The sequence below is a fragment of the Dama dama genome, chromosome 23 (assembly GCF_033118175.1).
Source record: "Dama dama isolate Ldn47 chromosome 23, ASM3311817v1, whole genome shotgun sequence".
Lineage (NCBI taxonomy): Eukaryota > Metazoa > Chordata > Mammalia > Artiodactyla > Cervidae > Dama > Dama dama.
Window position 1 is genome coordinate 46626166 of NC_083703.1, and position 26253 is coordinate 46652418.

At 54.5% G+C, this 26253-nt stretch overlaps 1 protein-coding gene and 1 pseudogene across 4 annotated transcripts in view; one reads left to right on the forward strand and one right to left on the reverse strand.

Annotated features, from left to right (window-relative positions):
• ADARB2 (adenosine deaminase RNA specific B2 (inactive)) overlaps window positions 1-18631 on the forward strand; it is a 227979-nt gene extending 209348 nt beyond the window's left edge. Inside the window, exons 5-10 of one of the 4 annotated variants that reach the window (XM_061126592.1) lie at window positions 5749-5917; window positions 7146-7297; window positions 8598-8766; window positions 11470-11651; window positions 13698-13876; window positions 14292-18631. In XM_061126592.1, coding sequence (XP_060982575.1) covers window positions 5749-5917; window positions 7146-7297; window positions 8598-8766; window positions 11470-11651; window positions 13698-13876; window positions 14292-14468 — 1028 coding nt within the window. In that variant the 3' untranslated portion in view covers window positions 14469-18631. Of the gene's footprint in view, window positions 1-5748; window positions 5918-7145; window positions 7302-8597; window positions 8767-11469; window positions 11652-13697; window positions 13877-14291 lie in introns of all 4 variants that reach the window. The other 3 variants (XM_061126593.1, XM_061126594.1, XM_061126595.1) reach the window with 3 other exon arrangements.
• A 6026-nt stretch (window positions 18632-24657) lies between these two features.
• On the reverse strand, window positions 24658-25264 carry LOC133044264 (metallothionein-2A-like; annotated as a pseudogene).
• Between the last annotated feature and the right edge of the window lie 989 nt (window positions 25265-26253).

Sequence of the window (26253 nt, forward strand, 5' to 3'; positions counted from 1 at the left end):
AAACTAAATGCATGGGTTGACCAAAATGTTCATTTGGGGCTTTCCATAAAATGTTACAGAAAACCGCAAACAAATTTTTTGGCCAACCCAATATAACATAGGCTTTCCCAGTGGCTCAGTGGTAAAGAATCCATCTGCTAATGCATAAACACAGGAGCCATAGGTTCAATCCCTGGATTGGGAAGATTTTCCTGGAGGAGGGTGTGGCAACCCACTCCAGTGTTCCTGCCTAGAGAATCCCATGGACAGAGGAGTCTGGCAAGCTACATGGGTTTGCAAAGAGTTGGACAGGACTGAAATGACTGAGCACATATGCATGCAATATTACATGAATGTGAGACTTTACATGGTAAACCTACACTGATTAGTAACTTATGAACATGGAAGAATAAATTACTGAAATTTACTTTCCTGTTATAAAGAGAAGGTTTAATAAATATGTTGATTAAAAAGAGACTAGGAAATATTTTGCAAAATAACTTATAGAAATGTTTTCAAATATTCACTTAAAGGTGATGGGCAATGTAATCATAATTCTAATTCAGTTATCTGAGCAAATGCCTAAGAAACTCTAAAAGGGGGTGATGTGTCTTTTTCTAGCTTTTATAACATATATTACAATGTTATAAATTAAGTTTACTTTGAAATAAAACCTGACATGTCATCCCCTCTATTTTTAGGCAGGAAGCCAGGTCACCCACATCAATTAGCTCAGGAGTGAGACTGATGCCATTTTGTAGCCACTTTGAGAAATACAATGGCAGAAATATATACTTATGAACAGAACAGCTTTTAGCTTTATGAAAACACTGCATTCACTGGGAAAAGCACAGAGAGAAGAGAACTTACAAATGGAAGTTTCCATCCCTGGCCCCAAGCAAACTTGGAGGCAGACATTTTAACCATTTTTAATTTTGCTCTTGTGACTCTACTGTGCTGGTTCTATGTTTCAAGATTTTCTATTATAAATCTTATCAATTGATTCACACTATTAAATATGGATACTATTTTATTTTCCATTTCTGTATCTATAGTATATACTTAACCCTTTGCTTTTCACCCTGTTAGACTGGATGGGGTGTCTCCACTTACCATTTTGTAAATTGGGGCTGGTGGTGTCAACCCTGTCTTCCCCCGGTGACGTCTCTGCATGTGGACAGATTTTTATGTCATCACCGATGACGTTCATACTCTCTTCTGTGTTCTGTGCCTTGGCTGTCTCCTCTATCTCGCCTCTGCCATGAGTTTAAGGCTGAAACTGCTAAGCAGCATCTACACTCAGGATGCTATAAATTGCATGGCAGAGTCAGGTGACTTGCAGGAAGCTCACAGTTCTCGGTCCGGGGCGGGGACATCTCTGAGGAAAAAGCCTGTCCCCCTTTTGGGTCACATCCATCCTCAAGCCCCCCCCCCCCACCTCTCGGACCATATGACACTGAAGGTTGGTCCGAGCAGCTAGACCTCCTTAAACCACCTTGGGGGGTGGTCATGTGACCTCCAAGCCCTCGCACCTGAAGGGTGCACCGGTGCTGGAGTCTCTGCCCACCGAACCAAGGGTCCCATACCACCCTCCTGGACCACTGTATCAGCATCCATACCATCTTCCTTCTGTCTCTAGAAACATCTTTAAAATGTGTAGGCAGAAACTGAATCTCCACATCTCCAGGAGCTTCTTGACCCGGGTCTCTTGCTCCTGGAAGGGTGAGCTGGGGTGTCTGAGCTCACGCTTGCTTGCCCTGGGTATTTTCCAGGGCTTTTCTCTGCTCTCTCTCATCCAGTATCTCTGACTAGGAATGTCCTAACTGACATCTGTTTGCAGTGGTTGCCCCACCCCTGCCAAGGGAGAGCAAGGTCTTTTTCACTTGAATGCTATGTAATTTCTTAAGACTGTGTAGGTGTGAGCCAGTCACCTTCCCTGACATATTTAAGTCATTTATTTTGTAATTCTTCCTGTATCATTTGATAAATTCCTTCCTTCATTCACATTTTTGTCAAATTTTCAACATTCTCGGCTAACTCCCCGTCTTTCACCTTCCTGTTAATCTACCTTTTACTCTGTGTTCCTGGAATTTTGCAGGCAAGAATACTGGACTGGGTTGCTCTTCCCTTCTCCAGGGGATCTTCCTGACCCAGGGATCGAATCTGGGTTTCCTGTATTATAGGCAGATTCTTAACCATCTGAGCCACCAGGGAAGACTTGCTGTTAATCTACCTTTTACTCTATGTTCCTGGAAATTCCCTGTGTATGTGACAGCTCTTCCGCTGCCCCATGTTCTAATTTTTACAAGCTATTGTCCGCAACTCCTGTCTCATCCTCTGGTTCCTGTTTCTTCAGAGGATGCTCCTCTTGTTTCACTGCCAGCCAGTCTCTTCAGGTTTCTCTGACTCACCAGCATATTACTGAGCCTGTCTCTAGTCCCTAATCACAGTGATTCCTCTGTGATCAGTGGCATCTTTCTTTAGTTTCCATTTTTCCCCTTTATCCTGGTTATGATTTCTGTCTGAACATCCACACTTGTGAGTAAAATATTGGTCCAGTCATCGTAGGCACTGCGCATAGATTTCCCACCTGAACAGAAACGCTGCCCACCCCACCCGCCCTGTTTCCCCCTGCAGGCGCCTCCTTGAGCAGAGAGGGCCATCCACAAGGAGTTGGTCATCCACAAGGGACCACCCGAGGCCGAAGCTAGGAGATGAACCTCCTGCCAGGCGTCCCTCAACCCCACGCGTCCTCTCCAGGGGGGCAGCCCCTGAATTAAAATGGGACGCAGGCTCTGCCTGCCCTCAGCCCCACTCAGCATCATGCTTTCTCGGCGATCAGTGCTGGAAGGCAGACCCATTCCCACACCCTCCACTCCACAAGTCCTGGCGATCAAGCCCCACCCCCAGCCACGCTCCCCCTGAAACCCCTCCTCCCCGCAGGGCTGGAAATGGAGGAGAATCAGAGCCTCTGGACCCAAATCTGGACCGTGTTCCAGTGAAGACCGGGTCAAGCTCTGCTCTGACGGCGCCCACGCTCCCACGAAGAAGCAATTTCTGAGCTGCTGTTTGTCATGAGTCTCAGTGGATATGAAAATTGTAATTTTGATAGCATTTCACATACACCAATCAGTTGATTGCCCCAACCCGGAGAAGTGGGAATGGTGGGAGTCTTTATTATTGATTTGAAGAAGTACAGACACCAAGACCAAGAGGCCAGGTGACCCTTGCATCTGATGGGGGGAGGGGGTGTGCAGAGCTAAGATGCAGCCACAGGCTCCAGTCCTTCGTCCACATGGCCCCAGACACAACTCAACGCACGGTGCTGAAGATCTGTCCATGCAACTGCTTAGTTCTAAGGTTATGAAAGAGCCAAAAAAGGGGTTCCCTAGTGTATATTTTTAAAAGTTTACATTTAAACCTGTCTTTTGCCAGCCTGGCCTGCAGAAGTTAGAAGCTTTGGTTTCACTCTTTCCCATTTAAGTTAACATGCAGCTTTAAACATACGTGAATGCCTGGGGTTTATACCCGCCCTGAAAAAACACACCTCCTTGAAGTTGGGCAGCGGAGAGCACAGCCCAGGACAGCCCTGTCCAGAATGCCAGGCCCTCTGGGCAGCGGCCAGGCCTGTCTTCTCCGGGAAAATTGGAAGTGCTGATGAGCTCAGCATTGAAACTTTCAGAGTCATGAGATGTTAAGAGATGTAAGAGGTGCTTTGTTGTGTACATTTTGCTCAGGTGAGCGAGGAGGTGGAAAGTCAGGCTGGACTCTGGATCAAGAACTGGCACTTAAACATTGCTTTCCCATTGGCACTCGATAGATCCTAACAGATCAAATACAGTTGAGACTTCTTTTCATCGCCAGTAGCACAAGGGAACGTCCACCTTCACAGAGGCCTCACAGAGGCAGGATTCAAGGATTTTGTCCCCATATTCCCAAACGCTTTCTTTCCCTCTTTTCCCTGAGTGACTGGCAGTTGCTTCAATAGTAAAATTAAAAGTGGGGTGTTTTATTTATGCCCAGGAGGATGCAGGGGGGATGAGTAGGAGCAAATGAACTGAACAGAAGCCCCGTGCTGCAGTGAAAGATGGTAAATAATGAACTGGATTCCAAGGAGTCAGTCATAATAACTGTTCAGTTGACGAAATATCTCCGTGGAGACACAGGGCACATTGAGATTCCAGGGGGTGGACACCTCACAACAAGGAGTGTGACGGACAACTGATTTTAAATCTGGGGTTTAAACTAACAGTTTAGATGCAGGATAAACTAACAAAATGCAGGATAGATTTACCACGGACCCCACATAGCATGCGTGCTTACTTGTTTATGGTAAATGTCTCCCCTTAAAATGGAGCAAGAAAGACATGAGGACCACCCAGCCCACTCTTGGCTCACACACAGATGAACAGGAGTTTAGCCTAGAAGAATTAACCAGGTCCCACCGGGTCGGAGCTCAACCAGGTTATGGGCAGCAGCCCTGACCGTGGGCTACATCCCAGAAATGCCTGTGTCCACCTGCATCAGGAAGACAGCATGTGTCAGGAGTACATGAAGAAGGGAAGATGACTGAACCTGGGTCATGTTCTTCTGAGATAAGGCTCTCCCATCAAAGCCATTCAGATGCCACATGTAGATGGTCATCAAGTCATAGCCCAGCATTCAACTGCCCCCAAAGATTTCATGGCGGAGGGGCGGGGGGGGCAAACCAACTCCCTATCTTCTCTGGAGGCAATAAAACTATCCCCATCTTTTTTCCAGTCTCTAAAATTACAATCTTTTTTTTTTTTTTTTTAGTGGAAACATAGCACTAAATTTGTTAGTGAACAAATAACAAAAAACACTAACATCTAGTGTTTGTCTATGTGCCAGGGGTGGCTTTAGGGTGTTTAAACCATGTTTTCTTATTCAACAAAATATTCCATGTTCTCCCTAATTATGACCATCAGTTGTCCACACTGGGCACAGCTGTTTGTGAAAGAGGCAGCTGGAGGGAGGGAGGAGAGAAAGAAAATGATAGAAGAAAGGAAGAAGTGTCAGGAAAGCCACGGAATTCATCAGCTCCAATTGCCCCCCACACCCACCAAGGCAGCTGCAGGTCCAAGGATGTTCTGAGGGGTCGGGACTAATTAAAGCGCAAATGAGAAGCTGGGTAAAGCTGTACCTTTGAAGAGCTTTTGATCTTCAGATACATGTACTGGGGATAGGGAGTCATTCCAGGAGGAGCCCTTGGTACCATCTGAATGGGGGCGTGGCTCTCAGGAAAGCCAGGACTCAGGATTTAACCTGGAAATCAGGGTCTCAGCTTCGCCGCAGGTCAGGTTGGCTCAGGGTGGTCTCACAGTCCTGTCTCCTGTTCCGCAGGGCTTTGTGACCCTGCCCCCATGCCCCAGGGTTTAGGGCTCTGGACCCCCATCAGCAGGAGTTGCTTTCCTTACTTACATAACAATATCCCTCAGAGATCCCCTTGGACCCACAAGCTTGGCTAGGAAGCAGCTTGCACGGCCCTGGACGGGACCAGAGGGAACACGTGGGCATCAGGCCCACCCTCAGGGAGTCTTCCAGCTAGGGGGTGATCCTTGGCCATGGGCCGGGGGGCAGCAGGGTTCCTGGGTTCCCCAGCACCTTCCGCTGGCTGGCTGACTGGCTATTTATAGATAAACTTGAGGCTCAGGTTGGGGGGAGGGGTGGGGGCAGAGGGGGAGAGCAGATTCAGTTCCCACGGGGAGGGCAGCGGCCACGGGCTCTAATGCCTCCTCTGTCCCCCAGGCCTGGACACCAGGCAAGCCCAGGTCGTCGTCCTGTCCTCGGGGACAAAGTGCATCAGCGGCGAGCACATCAACGACCAGGGGCTGGTGGTCAACGACTGCCACGCAGAGATCCTGGCCAGGCGGGCGCTGGTCCACTTCCTATACGCACAGCTGGAGCTGCACCTGAGGTGAGCATGAGGCCTGCACCTGTGTCCCTCTGTCCTGGCGTCCCCTCTGTCCTGGCCTCCCCTTGGTCCTGGCCAGCCCAGCACCTGCCAGCGGCCGTCCCAGGGGCGTCTCCCTTGAGACCCCCTAGGCAGGGGCAGACTCTCGGTGGCCCCGAGCACAGCGGGCATCTTGGCCAGGTCTGCTGTCCCCCACACCCTCTAACACAGGGTCCCAGCAGTCACACAGAGGGGGTACAGACCCAGGGTGCTGAGCAAACACACGGGGAACGAGGTCTTCATACACTCTGGGAAGTTTTATCCGAGCCCCTGATGTGCAGCTTCTCCTCAGTTCCAGGCCCTTGGTGGATCAGCCAGGGCTAACCATGGGGAAGAGAGCTGGAGATCTCACCTAACGTGGGGAGGGTTTCTGTCCTGAGTATCCAGGTCAGAAATGTTTCCAAACACCCCTGACTCCGGGTGTGTCACCATGGCCCGGGCCTGGCTGTGCTCTGGCTCCCAGCTGCAGGCCGGGGAGGGGAGCGGGGGATGAGGACACTCGGACCCCTGCCCTTGGGGGTTGTGGGGAGGGGACCAGCAATGGCTACAGAAAGCCAGGGCTGTGCGTTTACCCCAAGGTTCTGGGGATCCGTGGCTGGGGGCCTGGCGCAGAGTCGGGAGGCAGAGAGGCTGGTGGGACACCTCAGGGGTTCCCAGGCTCCACCTGTGTGAGGAATCCATCAGCAACAGGGCAGGACGTGTGAAACAGCTGGACCGGGAGGAAGAGGGCAGTGACCGGCAGGACAGGGAGTGTGGGCGGGGCCACAGCCGGGCTCCTGCATGCAGGGGGGGCTCCTTCGTGCAGCGAGGCTCCTCCACCCGGAGGGGAGCTCCTCCGTGCGGGGGGGGCGGAGGGTGTTCCTCCGTGCAGGGGGGCTCCTCTGTGCAGGGGGGGCTCCTCTGTGCAGGCAGCCAGAGGGGCCCTGAAGAGGGCACGGCCGGAGGGGTCCACGCGCTGAGTTCCTGGGGGCTGCGCCCCTCTGTCCCCATGATCTGACTCAGGCTCCATGATCCCCGGCACAGACACACGATCGGGGTCACGGCCCCGAGGAGGCAGCGGGGGGGGGGGGGGGGGAGGACGGTGGGGACCAGACCCCAGGGGCTCCACGCGCGGGGTGCGGGTACAGTTAAGAGCCAAGCCTGAGGGGCCCAGCCCGGGGCCGTGGCTGAACGCCCTCCCGTCTGTCTGCAGCAAGCGGCGCGAGGACAGCGAGCGCTCCATCTTCGAGCGGCTGAAGGAGGGCGGCTTCCGGCTGCGAGACGGCGTCCTGTTTCACCTGTACCTGAGCGCCTCGCCCTGCGGAGACGCGCGCCTGCACTCACCCCACGAGCGCGCGGCCGAGCGTGAGTAAGCGGGCTCCATCACCAGCATCACCAGCATCATCACTGTCACCTGAGTCCTAGTGCCATGTAAAACAACAAAGAAGAGATTCAGGCAGTACCCACGGGAAAGCCGGGCATCCCTTGGATGTGCCACTGCCAGGTTCAGCCTCTCAGTTTGTTTCTCCCTTCCAAAGAAGACTCAGAGGCCAGTCCAAACTGGACCTCACATTGCCAAGGACCTGGTTGGTAGCACGGGCAGTCACAACCTGAAACCTCTCCAAGTAGTGCAATGACTTTCTTTCCGAGAGATGGCCTCTGGGTGCTATGAATACATAGGAAAGGAACTTCAGTTCTTAGAAACCATGAGAACATATGCCAGGAATTATCTGAGATCTGTAAGAGAAGGTGCCCATGTAAACTCAAATGTCATTTATTGTTTGGTACCTTCAGTGAGGTATGCAAAAGAGTAATGCATTTTCACGAATTCTAAAACTTCTATAGAAAGCTTGTAAAGAAGGCATCTACTGTCCATCCATGTCATCGTGTGTGTATCAGTGCTGATATCACTATGATATTTCACATATAATTTGCATGCAAAGCAGTTAAGCATTTCTATAATACAATATAATGCAGACTAAGTGTGCAGAAATATTTAAAAAAGACAAAGTAGTAAAGTTAATCTGTCTTGTTCAAGCTAGTGCTTCATGTAACGGTGGTGTGTGTGGGTGTGGGGGCTCTGGAGAGGAAAGATGGGTAACAAGGCAGTACCCCACCTCCTGGCGTCACTTCTGGGTGTAGAGACCCTTCCCCCATCGGACCCTTGGGAGCGGCTCTAGGCTCCCAGGTCCCATCTCAGTCCCTCAGTACCTAGGAGAGAAGTACCCCCAATGTCCCCATTTTTAGATGAAATAACTGTCACAGTGGTCTGAAGTAGCTTTTCCAAGGCTACACAGCTGGGAGACCATAGAGCCAGGACTCAGATTTAGACTGGGTTTGCAGCCCGCTGCCTGGGACCTAAGTGTGGTTTCTGAATGGCCACAAAGGGTGAAAAGAACCTCTCAGGAGGCGAGAAGGAGCCCGGACATCGACGCTGTACACGCGGCTCCTCCTCTGGCCCGCCTGTGCTCAGTGTTCAGAGACCAGATGGCTGCAGAGCCTCTGATGGTCAGTGTCCAAACTGTGGTGTGACTCCAGCCGAGCTGGACCAGGGCGGAGTCGTGTCCCAGCTCCTCCGCGTCTCCATGAGGCCGTCCCACCCAGAGGTTCTGCCCAGTACCCCCCCACACACACACCCCTGTCTTATGCGGCTCTCATCTCCTAGTGAGCAGCAGCAAGCACCTGGCCAGGAAGTTCCGGGGGCACCTGCGCACAAAGATCGAGTCGGGGGAGGGGACGGTGCCTGTGCGCGGCCCCGGCACAGTGCAGACCTGGGATGGCGTCCTGCTGGGCGAGCAGCTGGTCACCATGTCCTGCACAGACAAGATCGCCAGGTAACAGCCCCTCTCCTCATGCGAGAGCCGCCCTGGTGTGGGGAGGGGGACGAGGGCTGTGGTCCCAGAGGGGGGCCTAGTCTGGTACTGAGGTGCACCGTGCAGTCCCGGACTCTGCCCACATCCCCCACCTCCCTGGAGAGTCAGGCAGAGCTGTCAGAGGGGCAGCCGGGGCTCAGAGAGGCAGATACCCAGGGATCTGGGGAGCCGGGCAGCGGGGACCCCAGGCCCTGACCCTGCACGCGGAGGTGGCCCAGGTACACCCGGTGCCCCTGTGGCTTCCTGGGCTACACGGCAGGTAAAACCTGAGCCCGTGTAAACAGGGATCTGGAATCTTGAGGAAAATGACCAACAGGCTGCAGGAGAAACAGGGCTGCTTACTGCCCTGGAGGGACTGACCACCCTGGCCCAACCACATAAACCAAAGCACTGATTTCTGCAGCAAAGAGAAGCGCCTGTAGCATCAGCTGGCTCCTCTGTCAGAAGAAAATGCGTCCTCCCCTGTGATGTTCTCATCCCTCATCAAAAGAGAAAATGCGCCGTCCCCTGTGATGTTCTCATCCCTCATCAAGACAGAAAAGCAGCTGTTTCCAGCATGAGGGAGTCCTCCTGCTACCCCAAGAGCGCTGGGCCTCTGACTGACCCCTAGAAAGTGAAGTGGACAGATGATGCAGAATTGAAGATTCACCGTCTCTAGGACCTCAAACATCAGGGGATAGAGAGTGAAACTCACTACGAGGCCACCGTGGCGTGGGGCATCAACAGTTCCCACGGACATGGCCGGTCTTTCTGGCCTGGCTGTAAGAAGCGATCCGAACCCTCTGTCACAGGCGAACGCCGAAACGCCACTCCTGAAATGGCGGGGAACGGGTTTTGGGGGTCTTAGCTCTTGTCTCTCAGAGTCCAGAGGCTTATAAAAGTCTAAATCTTCTGGAACTAATGTTCCTTTAGATGTGGTTTCTAATTTTAAGCACCTGAACTTGATTATCGATTGCAATGTGTCTTTAAATGAACAGATTAAAACTTTCTCCATAAAAATGGACTGCAAGTAGTTACAGCTGCTGTCCAGGGACTCCTGCGCTGAGATCTCAGGCCAAGGGGGTCCCTCCCTCTGAGTGTGGGCAGGGCAGTCTGGGCTAGGGCCACCAGGGCAGTCCCATGGGTCCTCCAGGCACAGAGAGTGCGTCTCTCATTAAAGAGGCCAGCTTCTTCCCAGGATCGCCCCCTCAGATATCGTTGGCATCTCAGTGACCAACAGACAAACACAAATGTATTTCTTTAGGATTATCTACACTGAAACCAGATCTGCAACTTTCTTCTCTGTCAACACTGTGGTGATATCACTGTTTGAACTAGGGGAAAAGTATTCTCCCATTCCCTCCAGAAAACTGAAAACTCTCCAGTTTGTGTTCAGGGTGACTTTGGCTTTATCGATGGCGTTGGCCGGACAAGTTAAACTCCTATAGCCAGGCCAGGGGAAGGCTGATCGTCTCTGCTGCAAAGGTGATTAGGAGGAAGCCAGATACAGAATTTGTTTGTCTTTAGACAATCCCACAGCCAGAGCCATTCAGATACAGTTTTGTTCCAAGCCAGTCCACCGATGGCTCTGGAATGCTGACCTCCTCGTTTGAGAAAGGGCTTTGTTATCCATGGGGATGTCCACTCCCCGGCATCTCATGCCTCCAGCAATGTCCTCTCCTTCACACCTTTCGGACGCCTCCTCTCTGGGAAAATCGCCCACCAAACCCCAAGGACAGCCCTCCACTCCTTTCAGGGAGACAGGATGTGACTCACAGAAATGACCACAATCATTTTTTTAAGTGAAGTTATGCAAATCTGATAGGCTAAAGTAAACGTTTCATAAAACCAATGACTGTTTAAATTGTGGGACTAAACTGTTTGTGTGTAAATATTACCTTTTAGATTCCACTTGAGTTTTATGTGGGTGAGCACATTACTTTAATGACCCGCACTTACAGAGGGGGGGACGCGCCTCCATCCTCGCCAGCCAGATGGCTGCCTTTTCTTGCATGAGATTAAAAGATGTTTCTCATTCACCTCGATGCTTCTGAGGCAAATTAATATCGCCAGCTAAATTGCTTGTGTTTTTGGAATAAAATTTAAAGAGAACTTTTTAAGGCAATTGGTGTCACAGGTTCGTGGAGCAGACTGCTCTCCAGGTAGGCCTGCTGGTTTGAGCGTTCGGTAATTAATGGAAAGAATTCCGTGTTAATTGACTGCTTCGGGAAAGGGAAATATAATGACTCCTTATTAATCATGAAAGGAAATGTGCGGCGTGGAGGCCCCACAATAATCTCTCTAACCGGAGAGAAATGTTAATTAATGAAAAGAACAATGATGTAAGAAATTAGCTGCGTGATGCTTATGCGGCGAATGGAGGGTGGATTTTAAGCACATTATTTAGAATGGAAACCACAGAATCCTGCCTTAAATAACACATACGCGGAACCTCTTCCGCCCAAATTTGGGGGAAAGTCTGACAAGGGCCCTGTAACCTTTGCTGGCAGAAGCCGACACGCACCCAGAGCAGCTTTCATTTTGGAGCCGCATGCTCTGCTCAGGGCCCCTGAAGTCAAAGCAGCCCAGAGCCCAACAAACTCGTTGGGTCACCGGAGCAGGCCCCGCCCACTGCCAGGTCACCCGGGGCCGGGCACCCAAGACCTGACCCCCATCTCCCCCCAGGTGGAACGTGCTGGGCCTGCAGGGCGCGCTGCTCTGCCACTTCATCGAGCCCGTGTACCTGCACAGCATCGTGGTGGGCAGCCTGCGCCACACCGGCCACCTCTCCCGTGTCATGAGCCACCGGACCCAGGACGTCGGCCAGCTGCCTGCCTCCTACCGGCACAACCGGCCCCTGCTCAGTGGTAAGGAGGCCATCCTCAGATGCACACCCCTGTATCCAGTCCCGGGCCCCAGGGCAGGCTTTCCAAGTCGGGCCCACGCCGCTTAACACCCAGTGCCCGGTACCTGAAAGACCAGACGGGCGGATGAAGGTGCCGGTGATGGTCCAGGGTGGACTCCCCATACATGCGGTGTTACTGTCAGGGCCGTGTCTGCGGGGCCATGGAAGCACAAGCAATGAGCATGCATGTTCAACGGGGGAGGGGACCCAGGGCCGCAGTCCACCCTGACCTGATCCAGGAGCAAGTTTCTGAATGTTCCCCCCAGCACCCCCACCCTGGGAGGGGACACAGCCCAGGGTCCTGAGGACCAGGAGTCACATGGCCATGCCCTGGCAGCTGCCTAGCTCTGGGCTCAGTGGGGGTGACCCTCCACCCTAAGGAGCCTGTCCTGACCGGCGGCCCCGGGGAGGTAGAACAGGGGCGTTTCTGTGCTCCCCGTGCTCCTCCCCTGCAGGGGTGCTGGGTGGACGCATGTTGATCCACAGGGACCAGCTGATCTAGGGCTTGGGTTTGGATGAGATCCTCAGAAAGAGGAGACAGAGACAGTGGAGAGCTGTGGTTAGAGTCAGCCTAGGAATGCCTGGGACCCTGAAATTGTTCACTTAGGAGCCGAGGGGCACTGGTGGTGCCCGCGGGGTGGCGGTGAAAACAGAAGGCGCTAAGCTGTGAGGGCTCCCGCAGGCCAGGCCAGCTCCCCAGAGGAGGCACCTCCCACCCCCGGTCCCCTAGCCCGACGGTGGTCCCCCGCCAAGGACAGCATCTCAGACCCCAGAGCTCAGACAGGGCAGGAGAGCATCGGGGCTGGGACTGTCTGGTACTCAGAGACCCAGGCTTCTTACGCTCAAGACCCTGTTCCTAAAACCTGCAACCCTCCGCCAGAATCAGGGACCCCCCCTCAGATGGCAGGGGTCCCCAGGGCCAGAGAGGGGCCTTGGCAAACTGCAGGGAGGCCATGGGACAGGGGTCGCAGGGGCTGTCTAGGACCACAGCCCAGCTTTCCTCGCTGTGACCTTGGGCTGACCTGTGGTGGATGGGGTCCCCTCACACGCCTCCCCACCATGAACAGTGCCTGCAAGTCTGACCCGAAGCTGTACACAGGGGTCCCCAGGCCTGAGCCCAGGCAGATGATGGCCACAAACAACCTGGGGGTGGCTCTCCTGGTGGGGTGGGCACCCACAGGGGCTGGGTCTGCAGTGCAGTGACTTCCAGCACCAGACGCTGCTGCCCTGGGAACTAAGAGGTCCCATCCACTGTCCAGCCATCCAGCCATCTGCTCGGGAGCCGGAGGCTGCAAAGGAGCAACATGTGGACAGGAGGGGTGCCCTGTGGCTGGATCCGGGTGTTGGGAGGGCCAAGGGGGCAGGGGTGGGGAGGGGCTGGGCTGAACAACCTGCAGCATCAGGACCATGAACACGAGGCCCAGGGCGTCCTCTGCCCACTCCTGTGTGACGCCAGCAGGACCCGGGGACTGGCCATGTTGGCTGCACACAGAGTGGAACGGCATGGAGGGCACATGGCTGAGGGCCCAGGGTCAGCGCCCCTCCTCGAGGCCACCGTCCTCCGTGGTTTAGAATCCGCAGCAGCCCCGGGCTTAGAAGGAACCAGTTTAATGCTCTGCTGTCCTGAAATGCAAACACGGGCCGGTTTCCAGTCCACACTGGGCCCTGGTCAACTCGCCTTGCCAGTGGCCCTGCACCCTCAAGCCTCGCTTCTTTTCACTCCATCTTGTGTCCATGACCCTAGCATCCACCCCATGGGAAGCTGGCATGCAGCAGGCACCCCATGAACACATGTTCTCAGGCAGCCTTCCCATGACTCCATCCGTTCCCCAGTCCACAGGACAAACATCCAGAGAGGAGAGGTATGGGCTGTGTCCTCATTGGACAGCCTTGCCTTCAATGCCCCGAGTGCACCCGAGCCCTGTAACAGCGGCCGTCCGCCCCTCCCTCAGCCCCAGTCCCCACTGGGCAGGCAGCGCTCAACCTGGCACCTGGTCTCTCTTGGCAGGAGTGAGTCAGGCGGAAGCGCGAGAGCCCGGGAAGGCGCCCCACTTCAGTGTGAACTGGGTGGTGGGCACGGCGGACGTGGAGGTCATCGATGCCACCACTGGGAGGAGGAGCTGTGGCCGCTCCTCCCGGCTCTGCAAGCACAGGCTCTCGGCGCGGTGGGCGCGGCTCTACGGCAAGGTGGGGGCCGCTCCCTCCCAGCGTCTGAGGGCGGGGGGTGGCGGGGGGCGCAGGTGGGGCCAGGTGACCGCGAACACGCCAACTGGTCCCCCGGGGACCCCGGATGTGGCCCCTCCAAGCAGGTCCCCCACCCGCAGCAGGCTTGTCCTGTGGCCCCAGAAACAGATGGAAAGGGGTTCAGTGGTGAACGGCTGTGGCCAGCCCAGCCTGTGAAAAGTCCACAGGGACTTCAGAGTCAATGTGCTTCCGGTTCAGACAGAAGGAGACAGATGCTCCAAGGTTAGGTCCCCCCAATTACATGGCAGTGAGTATCAGGGCCGCGGACTGGCCAGCGAGCAGCTGGAGCCCCCACCATGGCCCCCACTGGCCAGGCTGCTCCCGGCGGGCTCACGGCCCCTCTCACTCTGTTCCACAGCTGAGCACCCGGATCCCACGGCACGGGGACACGCCGTCCATGTACTGTGAGGCCAAGCTGGGGGCGCGCACCTACCAGGCCGTCAAACAGCAGCTGTGCAGAGCATTCCAGAAGGCTGGCCTGGGCACATGGGTGAGGAAGCCGCCCGAGCAAGACCAGTTCCTGCTAGCGCTGTGAGGCTGGCGGGGCACGCTGCGTGCGGCGGGCGCCCCCACGGTGCTGACCCGCACCAAGCGTTCACTTTCCTCTGGTGTTCCAGAAACACGCGTGTCCAAGCTCAGGCGAGCAACTCGCCTTGAGTTAGGGGCGGGGTGCTTCTCTGACGGCCACTCCCAGGAGGCCAGGACTGAGGTTGCCCACCACACCCCGCTTCCAGCACAGATGGCCCTGTCTCCCTCCCCCGTGTGTCCAAGGGAGCTTCCATTCGGCCGGAGGTGCCAAGTGCTGCCTTGAAAAGTGCCGAGGTGCAGCTGGTAAGAAGTAGCCAGGCCCACCCGGCGCCCCCGCCCCGCCGCGCACCTCCCAACCGAGAGGCTCCCACGAGCACAGCATGTGGGACTTCAGGGTAAGCCACGAGCGAAAAGAAAAGCCATGGGCTCCTCCCCAAAGAAGCCAGAAAGCACGAGCTGTCGCGTTCATCGGTTTCAGTTTTTATTCCACTTCCTTTCAAAAGGACTCGAGGTGCATGATATTAAGGAGCCCCAAAACAGGACCAGAGAGTGAACCATTCTCACAAAGCAAAGGGTCAGTTCCCAAGGCACCAGGGCCACGATCAAGGGCCTGAGGAACCCACCTGCCAACATCCGATGACGAGGGCCCCACACCCCACACCATCGCTCCCACGGCTGCGTTCCTGGAGGATGACGACTCAACAGCACAGACAAGGTCTGAGCCACTTGGGGTCGTCTTGTCCCAGACTGAGTCCTGCCCCTGTGACTGAGCTTTATTAGAAAGCAAGCCCAGAGCACACAGAACCTGTGGGATCTTGGTCTCCAATCTTGGCTCTCCGATCTCCATCCTGAACGACAAAACCTTCACTCAAGCAGCTGCAGCAGCGCAGCAGGTAGGGTCCTGCCACTTCTGGGTCCCCTGCCCTGCGTACCCAGGGCGCCCGGGATCAAGGGGGCAGCAACCCGAGCCCCTCCATGCAGTGGGGAGACACCCAGGACACCCTCAGCCCATTGTACGCCTCTCACCACAGAAGGCTCATGTCTGGCTCCATCATGCTGGTCAACCGACCCCTCGTTCCTCCAGTTAAAATATCATGGTGCAAAATAGAAACGGCAAGGCTCCCTAGCAGCCCGGGCTCCTCACTTAACCTGAGAAATGCAGGCACAGCATTGGACTCACAGATCCCACAACAATAGGACAAAAGAGAGCTGCTGGTATTTGTCACAAGTCTGGAAGGAGACGCTTCTCCTAGGATTTAATATAAAGTCAAACTCAGCACTCAAGTTCTTTGACAAGAGAAGACTGGCACAGCAGTGGACAACTTTTCCAAGATAAAGTTTCAAGAGAGACGAAAACGTTCTTGCAAACAGGTGACTCACAGTGATCTTTCATAAGAACTGAGGAAAGACAGTAAAATCTTAATTCTTACACAGCCAGGGTCAAGGCCAGTTGATGTAAGTCTCTGATCCTTCCACATCTCACCGGACGAAGCTCAGACAGCCAGAGGCCTCAGGCCGGTTGTGACTCTGACTCTGGAGCCCAAGTCAGAGCTCTGCTCTCAAGGCTGGAGGCACAGCCCATCCTGGCTCTGAGCAGAATCCCAGCTCGTGGCGCCCTGAGCTGATCCTCGGGGATGCCGTCTGCGCTTCATACAAAGGAGCTCCCAGCACAGGGAGCAGATGACAGGGACAGTGCAGGGGGTGACCCACAAACGAGGTGGGGGCGCCGCCCAAAATACCTGCTTAGGGGCTCAGAAGGCGCCCACCCACCTGTCACGAGCCCCCAGGGCCTGGGTCGGGGCTGCATGTTCACGTTCGTCTGAGGCACTGGGTCTCCACAAACCACCCCAACTGATATGTAAACAGCTGCTCCTGGAGGAGGTGGTGCCTGACACCCAGTGCGCGTGAGCACCAGCCTGGGGCCAGTCTGTCGGGTCAGGAGGGCGCCTCTAGGCGGGAGAGGTGGACGAGGAGTCTGCAGGGCCCACCTGCAGCAAGACAAGGGTCCGAGGGCAGCGGGAAGCCAGGCTCAGGGCCTGGCACTTTGCCATGAGTGAGCAGGAAACGAGAAACAGCCCCGGGGTTCCCGGCACAGGAGGGCAAGTGGGGGCAGGAGCTGGAACGACTGGAAGCTCGAGGAGGGTCCTGGGGTGGTGGGAGGGCCCAGCTCAGGTCATCCCGGAGCCCAGAGGTATCTCTCCCTCAGCTCCAGGCCCCGGGAGCCTAGCCCTGTTTAGGCAGGTCCACCTGCACATTTTAACTGGAAAAACCTGGGTAAGTTGAGTCAAGCAGAGCCTGACACCTCCTGGACCCCACCTGTGGTCTCTGTGAGAAGAAAACTTGAGTTCCCCTGAAAGCAGGACAGAGCCAATGAAAAGGCCCACCATCCACTGCTTGCAGAACCTGCGGGAGCACCATCTGTGCCTCCGCACTCACACCTGCCCTGCTGGATCCCATCCGCCCGCCCCATCACATCCACCTCCCTCCCCAGTGCACACGGCTCCATGGGGGAAGGCCTGGGGCTCCCTGTGCAGAGCATCTTGGCGGGACCCACCCACAGAGTCGGGAGTGGGCAGCAGGTTGCACATGTGACAGCGAGTTGCTCGATTCGAGATTTGTGTTCTGTTTTCACCAAGCAAAGGATGTGCAGGTCTATGACTGTTGTTGACTTTTGCTCCTCTCTGAGTCTGTTCATGTCTGGAGGCTTATGGTGTCTTAACATCCACTGTTCCTCAGAACCATCAACGAGCTTTTCAAGCAGGCACAGCTCATATTTTCCCACATGATTCCTTTTTCACAGTATTCTGTTCTTACTGGTAAAGTTAAATGCGTTCTTTTTTTTTTTTCCAGTATAATGTTTATCATGTCTGGAGAGCCATAAATAGTAAATACAAGGTATATCAATGCCCAGAATAGAATAGTTAGAGTATTTTGATGAAATCCTATTTTTAGATTAAAAATTTCAAGATGTGTCTATAGTATCTTGTTTAAAGAAATTAAAAAGACATTTGAAACTTAGACATTTTTAATTTAGAGAAACTTCTATACCCATTTTTTAAGAAGCCATTCCAATGAAATCATCTAATTGGCCCCAAAATACAACAAATAGCACTTTCTGATGAGACCAAAGGGAAGTCAGGAAAGCCTGTTTATGGACCACCCCTCAGCGGCCAGGTGAGCCTGAGCTCCTCCCCATGGTCCCACATACTCCATGGCCCCTCATGGAGTCCCTGCAGGGGGTGGGCGGTGGGGAGGAAGCTCTGACTTGGGAGGGCCCCTGGGGCCCCCTTCCCACTCTCTGCCGTGTCCTGACTCACCCCCAGCTGCAGCACTGCGGGTTTTGGGAACTCGGGATGCTCCAGCTCCTGCTAAGATCCCCCCACAGACTGAATCAGATCAAATGAAGGGTGCAGGTGGGGGTGGGGGAGGCAGAAACAAGAGGCAGAGGCAGCTGCTGCCTCTGGCTGCCTCTTCTTTCCCACGCTCTCTCCCTCCTCAACCTCCCCCCTTTCTCTTGCCTGACCCCCCATCCTGTTACCACTGAGCGTCAGGTCTCAGGTGCGTGTCTGCCCTGAACCCCACTTCGTTGACTGTTTCAGGTCTTTGCTCAGGACTAGGCAGCCCCTGGAGTGTTCCCGTGATTTCGTGTTCAGTCCCTTCAGGCCCCTGGAGCCTGTTCACCAAAAGGGACACTGACATCACAGCTCTGAACATGTAGACCAAATCGTATCACTGCTGCAGGGATGTGCGGGCAGCACCGGCCCTGGAGAAAGAAACACTTGGTTCTCAACTCATGTGAGAAAGGAAGCCGGGGGAGAAATACCCTCCAAAGACAAACAACCTGGACTCTAGGGCCTCGTGTCACACAGGCACTAGGTTTCTACCACTCCGCAGTACATGCATCAGTAAAAAAGGAAAAACACTTTCCCAGCAGTGCCCAGTTAATTTTCAGCATTTTTTAAGCAAAATGAACTTAATAAATAGTAATTCTTAAGTGAAAGTATGTACATGAAAGCATGACTGAATGGCAATATTGTAACGATCGATGTACATTTGTAATATTTGTAAAAAAAAAATCCGAAACCTTAAAATATGAATTTACATATGTTAATTTGCCTCTGAGTTCTGTAAATTGCACTTCAGTGAAATCTGATAAGTGAATGTTTCTGTTAAGTGAATAAAAACATTAAGCACAATTGTGCTTTCCTGGGGTGTTGGGCCTTTCTCATCAAGCAGAGTTCTAGGGACTCAGAGTCCACAGAAGATCTTCCCCCACAAAGAAACAGCAGGATCAGCTTCCGAACCTTCATCTTCTTACAGGAGTGCATCTGAGATCAGGCCTCGGGCAGAGGGTCTGAGCACCCCCAGCCTGGAGGGAAATGAGCCCAAGGTGAAAAGGACAACAGATGCCCCCTGGTGGCCAGAGGCGGGGGACAAGGACTCGGCCGGACAGGCACTCGGGGGGGACAAGGACTCCAGGGACAGGGACTTGGGGACAGGGACTCCGAGGGGACAGGGACTCAGGGGACAGGGACTCCGGGGGGACAGGGACTCAGGGACAGGGACTTGAGGACAGGGACTCTGGAGGGACAGGGACTCAGGGGACAGGGACTTGGAAGACAGGGACTCGGGAGACAGGGACTCGAGGACAAGGACTCGGGGGACAGGGACTTGAGGACAGGGACTCTGGAGGGACAGGGACTCGGGGGACAGGGACTCGGGGTCAGGGACTCCAGGGGGACAGGGACTCGGGGACAGGGACTCGGGGGACAGGGACTTGAGGACAGGGACTCTGGAGGGACAGGGACTGGGGGACAGGGACTCGGGGGACAGAGTCTCAGGGAACAGGGACTCGGGGGACAGGGACTCAGGGGAGGGCAGGGACTCGGGGGAGGGACTCAGGGGCAGGGACTCAGGGACAAGGACTCGGGGGACAGGGACTTGGGGACAGGGACTCCGGGGGGACAGGGACTCGGGGGACAGGGATTCGGGGACAGGGACTCCGGGGGGACAAGGACTCAGGGGACAGGGACTCGGGGGAGGGACTCAGGGACAAGGACTCGGGGGACAGGGACTCGGGGGACAGGGACTCGGGGGAGGGACTCAGGGACAGGGACTCAGGGACAAGGACTTGGGGACAGGGACTCAGGGGGGACAGGGACTCGGGGGACAGGGATTCGGGGACAGGGACTCCGGGGGGACAAGGACTCAGGGGACAGGGACTCGGGGGAGGGACTCAGGGACAAGGACTCGGGGGACAGGGACTCAGGAGACAGGGACTCAGGGGAGGGCAGGGACTTGGGGGAGGGACTCAGGGACAGGGACTTGGGGGACAGGGACTCCGGGTGAGGTGAACGGGCTGAGTGCAGGCAGCGTGTGACCATCCTGCTGTCACAGGTGGGGCCACGAGTGTGTCCGCGCAGGCAGGGGACTCAGGCTGTCCGCCAGGCCTCACAGACGAAGTCCATCAAGAGTGGCCCTCCCCCCAGGGCCACTCCAGCTGGAGCTGGAGCTGGGGGGACCACACCCGCCCGCAGGAGACGCACGGCACCTGGCGGCCAGCAGGTCAGCTCAGGGTCCTTCCTCCCAGGACAGTGGCCTGGTGAGAGTTAGCCTGTGGTCTGATCACAGGGCCACCCGAACTCTGTGTGGGGCCTCCTCAGACCCAACTTCACCCAAGTTCATGGGACAGGACAGTGACCACGTAACCGGCCAGTCGCCCCACAGGGAGTGGGGCACCCGGGCGGGAGGGTTGCTCAGGATGAGCAAGCACTGTGAACCCTCAGGGAGACAGGTCCTGGACACAAGGGGAGGAGAAGCCTCCACAATTCCCTTGCACACTTGGAGAACCCCTCTCGCCAAGCAGCGGCTGCTTCCGGTCCCCACGGGCTCCCACCTGCAGGGAGCAGGGACTGCGTGAGGCCAAGGCAGCCCCTCTAAAGGCCAAGGATGCAGGGGCAGACCAAGGCTGACCTCTGGCCTTGAGTGCCCTGGGCTGGGGCTGAGCCGGACACACCGTCAGGGACCTCAGCCCCCCCTCAGCCACTCTCCCCCCAGACCCAGCCTCTGGGCCTTAGGCTCTGCTTCTGCCAGGGTTGGGGTCCCTGCATAGAGAAGCGGGTTCAGAAAGCCGGTAGCCAGAAGGAAAGGTGTCCACTGCACTTGCGGGACCTGTGGGTGAGTCAGGTCTCGTCTAATGACGCTAGAAGGGAACCTTCCTCCCTGCACGTGGGATTCCTTCTCCATCCTGACCCGGCGGGGCAGAGTCACAGGCGGTGACAACCTTGGCCAGGACCGCACCCCGGGCGTCTGCAAGAGGCCAGCAGGGGGCTCTCCGCCCCAGGCTCTGTTCCGCGAGGGGTCAGTGTCCAGAGTGACTTCTGACACTCACCCTCAGCCAGGGGAGCTCACGTCAGGGGGAGGGGGACGCTAAAATCCATCATCCCCTCCCTGGACTAAGGGATGCAGACGAGCGAGCCTGGGACAGGGGACACTCACTGCCTGGCCAGGCCAAGAGGCCCGTCATCCAGGCGGGCAGCCTTCGCGCCCTCAAGGAAGCAGCTGTCGTGGAGGTGTGCGGCCAGACAGAAGAAGCCCAGCTGGGAATGCAGAGCTGCAGCTCAGGCCCAAAGGCAGCAGCCTCGTCCTCCTTGGCTGTGGCTGTGACAGCCAGTCTCTGCCTCCCTCCCGCGGGCATCCTACCTGAGAGCCCACTCTGCGAGGCTGCGCCTCAGGTGCCTGGTGCAGGGAGCGAGTGAGACTGCTGAGCTTCTCCACTAAACCCCAGAACTGAGGTCCCTCAGCGAGGGTTGCTTCAAGATTCCAAGAAAAACCTGTTTCCACACCAAGAGATAACAGGGACGAGGGGGCGCTCCGTGGACTACCCACCCCGTCCAGCAGGGACTCAGCTGCCACCTGAACTGGGCACCCTGAGGACCCATGAATATCTTTGCACTGACCTCAGCTTATCTGGAACCTGGTTGGTTGGTTTCCTCAGTGGGGGGAGGCTGTTTGCACGGTGACTTGGGGCTTCCCTGGTGGCTCAGCTGGTGAAAAATCCGCCTGCAATGCAGAACCCAGTTCAATCCCTGGGTCAGGAAGATGCGCTGGAGAAGGGATAGGCTACCCACTCCAGTATTCTTGGGCTTCCCTTGTGGCTCAGCTGGGAAAGAACCCGTCTGCAATGTGGAAGTCCTGGGTTAGATCCCTGGGTTGGGAAGATCCCCTGGAGGGGGCAAAGGCTACCTACTCCAGGATTCTGACCTGGAAAATTCCATAGACAGTATGGTCCATGGGGTCACAGAGTCGGACACAACTGGGTGACTTTCACTTTGGCATCAGGAAGACTGCGTTCACCCACAGCTCTGAGCAAGGTGGCTCCTGCCTTTGAACCCCAATCCCTCATCTTTTAACAAGAGAATCATACCTGCAGCAAAGGGTTGTGACGAGGATTCATTAAGTATGTCAAGGGGAATGTGTTTGCTTTTGGTAATAAGTAGTCATAATGATGAGTTACTACTCGAGTCTGGAGGTTTTTCTGCCCTCCTCGCCATCACAGGACTCCAACCGTTCACTAACAGGGAGGGTCAAAGTGATCACTCTCCAGGTTCTTCAATAAATAATATTTATTGAGACTTGCTATGAACAACCCATCGTCCTCCATCCTTAGAGATAATAAAACACATGTGCTCTCTAGTCCCAAAGAGCTCATAGACTAGTTGGTGGCAATGAACACAAAGCAATTTAAAAATAAATTAAACGGTGTCCACAACACAGGCCGGACATAATTAGCAGCGGACAGCACTGCTTTCCAATGAAGCAAGGGGGGGCACAGACCAGGTGACCAGGCAAGTCCGGTGCCAGGCGTGGGGGTGCTGGAATAATCAGAGGGAGGCAATGGCACCTGGCCTGGGGGGGAGGGGGGGGGCATGAGGCCAAGACCACCCTGGGCAGGGTCATCCACAGGAAGAGTCCAGAGGTGAGAAAAGGGAAATGCAAGCTGCCCTGCCTCAAGGAGAGACATCAGAAGCCCTAATTTACAAATGCTTGTAGGGACTATTTCAAGAGGCAGCCACTGGAAAGTGTGCAGAAACTCAGAGATAAGTCAGGGTCACTGCAGAGGGACTAGACCCGACACATTCACTGCCCTTCTTGCCTGTGGCTGGACCCCCCTCCCGGAATGGAGCTCCTCTGCCCCTGGACACCCCAAAGCTCAGGGAAGACACCCACCATCCTGTCCCCTAGGGGCGACACATGTGGACATGGTCAGAGCAGGTGCCCAGTGGGCGGGTGTGGGGACAGGGAGGCTAGAAGCACGACCACAGTCTGGGAGCCCCGGGGGCCAGGTGGGCAGAGACCCGACGAAAGGGTCAGCTTGTCAGCACCGTCAGCACCAACCCCAGAGCTGGACTGTCTCGACCAGAACCCCCCTTCCCCCTCCAGTCCATGCTGAGACACCGGGAAGGGACCACCCACCCATGAACTGTGGCCATGATGCTCAGTGAGCAGCTAACACACAAGCACTGAGGACAGTGCCCAAGCAGGCAGTGGTGCCGTGGGCCCCCGCTTCTGCCCCACAGACGGGACACTCACTGTTGACATCCGGGCCCCTGCTGAGGAAGGAGATTTCCTTGAGGACTTCGTGCCGTAAGCCCAGTCCACATGAGAGGCAGCTTCTGAGCTGAGCAAGCCTTCCATGTCGAGCCAACTCAGGGACCAGACGCACATGAAGACACCTGCAGATGACTCCAGAGTCATGACTGCACTGCTCCCAGCGTGCGGTCCTCCCAGATATCATGGAGGAGAAAAAAAGTCATCTCTGACACACCCTTTCTGAACTCGACCACAGAATCCAGGAGCACAATGACTGCTTTGTACACACACGCACACACTGTCGCCGGCGTGGTTTCTGATGAAACATCCCATGTTCCTCTCATCCCTCTTTCCTAAAGCTGTGGTATATTCTTGGTCCTTTCCAGATTTTGCTATTCTGCAGTTTGAATGTGACGTGCCCGAGTGTTGATTTTCTGGCATTTCTGCACTTGGCATCCCCCCAGCATCTCTGATTTGTGGTCTGCCTTATGTCATTACTTTTGGGAAATTCTCAGCTATTATTCCAAATCTCCTTGCTCCGTCCTCTCCTCCAGTTCCCAAATGTGGATATCACACCTTTCTCTAATTGTCCCTGGATATTCTATTCTGATTTTTTCATTCTTTTTTCCTCCTTGGATTCCTGTTTGGGATGTTTCTATTGGCCCATGTTTAGACGCTCAGTCCAATCTACTGAACGGCTTCTCAGAGGCATTTTTCATGGCTGCCCCAGGGTTTTGATTCTTTCTTATGGTTTTCACATCACTCCCATCAGCTCTCGCACACTGTCTACCATTTCCACTAATGCCTTTAGCATGTTAACCAGAGTAGTTTTGAAACCCTGGCTCCGTAACCTCCAGCAACTCTGCCCTATCCATGGCTATTTTACACCTCATATATGATCAGTGTATTTCACACATTCAATTAGACCCCAATAAAACTGTGTCATAAAAAAGGAAAATCAGGTTCCTATATACAATAGAATTAGTTACAGAACATACACAAATAATTTTATCACTGAAAAAGCAGGAAAAGTTCACCAGAAGGACATTTTTATATCACTTGTTGAGAATCAATTCAGGGCTAGAAGACATTAGTAATATATATGCATCATAGAAAATGATTATATTTTAGCAAGTATACAAGAACATACCCACCTAGCCAAAAAAATGCTGCTTTCCCCAAAACAAGACTGTGAGAATAAAGTCTTACTCTGGCGTGTGGCCCCCAATCAACACAATTTTTGGACTGTCTCCTGGATTTGAAATTGCCTTCAGTCCCCACTTATGAACATAGAAAACTACTTTTATTGTTTTATGATCACACCTGGTAAATTAAATCCTTATTACATTTCCCACTTTAAAGCCAGGATTTACAAAATGTATCTGACCAACAACCCAATTTTGACAGTGTAAACTCTGCCTTTTGACAACTGCCTTTGTGACTGTTTTTTTTTTTAAAGCCAACCACTTTTATTATCATTCTTGTATTTTATAGGACAAGAAAAAAGAAAGAAATGTAACAAACATGTCAGCTTGTATTTTTTTTTTACCTACAGGTTTGTACATGGTGTTCTGTTTACACTGGGGAGCAGGGTCTCCCCGCCTTCAGGCACAGCGGCTGCAGGTGTCCGAGGTCCTTCTGCAGATGCAGCTCTGACACACACGTCGTGGCCCATGCAGCCACAGGAGCAGCAGCTCTTCCTGCAGGAGGTGCACTTGCAATCTCTGCTTTTGCAGGAGCCAGCACACGTGCAGGACCCACCTGCGGTGCAGGAGCGGTTGGGATCCACGGCGAACTGAAGCAGGGCTGGGGTCCAGAGACAACTGCACAAAGGATGGCAAGGGTGTCAAAGGGGACTGCTCTTCATGACTGTTTCTCTCAAGAACATGATCTTGGAACAAATTTGGCTTTGCGTTTCCTCCCATGGAACGTACACAATGACAGAAAATCAGACAATTTAGGATAAAACTACATGTTTTTAAGTGCAAGAATTAGTATCTGAAGTGAAAAATTAGGGTTTGCAATAAGCATGAAACTGATGTGGAGGAAAATATTACTACAAATTCCCTCATCTTACCAGCATTCACTTGCTCCAACACTTTCTCTTTAGAACTGTTTCTATTATCTTGGTTGTATGATGTTAGATATATTAAAGGAATATCTGAAGGAGCACTCAGGTTATACAGTGTGAGAACTGGAACACGCACCCATGTGCCCAACATCCAGATCAGGATGACACCCCTGTGCCCACGTCCAGACCAGGACTGGCACCCGTGTGCCAACCGTCCAGATCAGGACAGGCACCCGTGTGCCCACTGCCCGGATCAGGACCAGCCCCCATGTACCCACCGCCCAGGTCAGGACTGGCCCCCGTGTGCCCACCGTCCAGATCAGGAACGGCACCTGTGTACCCACCGTCCAGATCAGGACTGACACACGTGTGCCCACCGTCCAGATCAGGAACGGCACCATGTGCCCACCATCTGGATCAGGGCCGGCACCCGTGTGCCCACCCTCCAGATCAGGGCTGGCCTGTGTGCCCAGCATCCAGATCAGGAACAGCACCCGTGTGCCCACCGTCCAGATCAGGGTCAGCACCCGTGTGCCCACCCTCCAGATCAGGGCTGGCCCATGTGCCCAGCGTCCAGATCAGGAACAGCACCCGTGTGCCCACCGTCCAGATCAGGGTCAGCACCTGTGTGCCCACCATCCAGATCAGGACCAGTGTCCATGTGCCCAGCATCAAGATCAGGACTGGCACCCATGTGCCCAGGATCCAGATGAGGAATGGCACGGTGCCAGTCTCAGCTCTTCCTGATCTTGCCCTTTCCTTCACCCCAGCCCCATTCCTGGCCCACAGACAACCATTCGGAATGTTGGGTTTCATCTCACTAAATACGAGGCCATGATCACATGCATGGCTGGATGGCTCATGCCTCACAAGGTTTCACATGGACCAACAGTTGCACACAGGTGCATGTGGGTCATCCAGTTGCTGTCATGTCATACTTCTCTGTGTAGATGTACCAAGATTTGCTTTCTAGTCCCTGGTGGTGTGTGCCAGTTGTTCAGTGTTTGGTGCTATGACCTTGAACGTGTGCTCTTTGCGAGCCCATGGACTGCAGCTCGTCAGGCTCCCCTGTCCTTCACTATCTCCCGAAGTTTGCTCAAATTCATGTCCATTGAGTTAGTGACGCTAT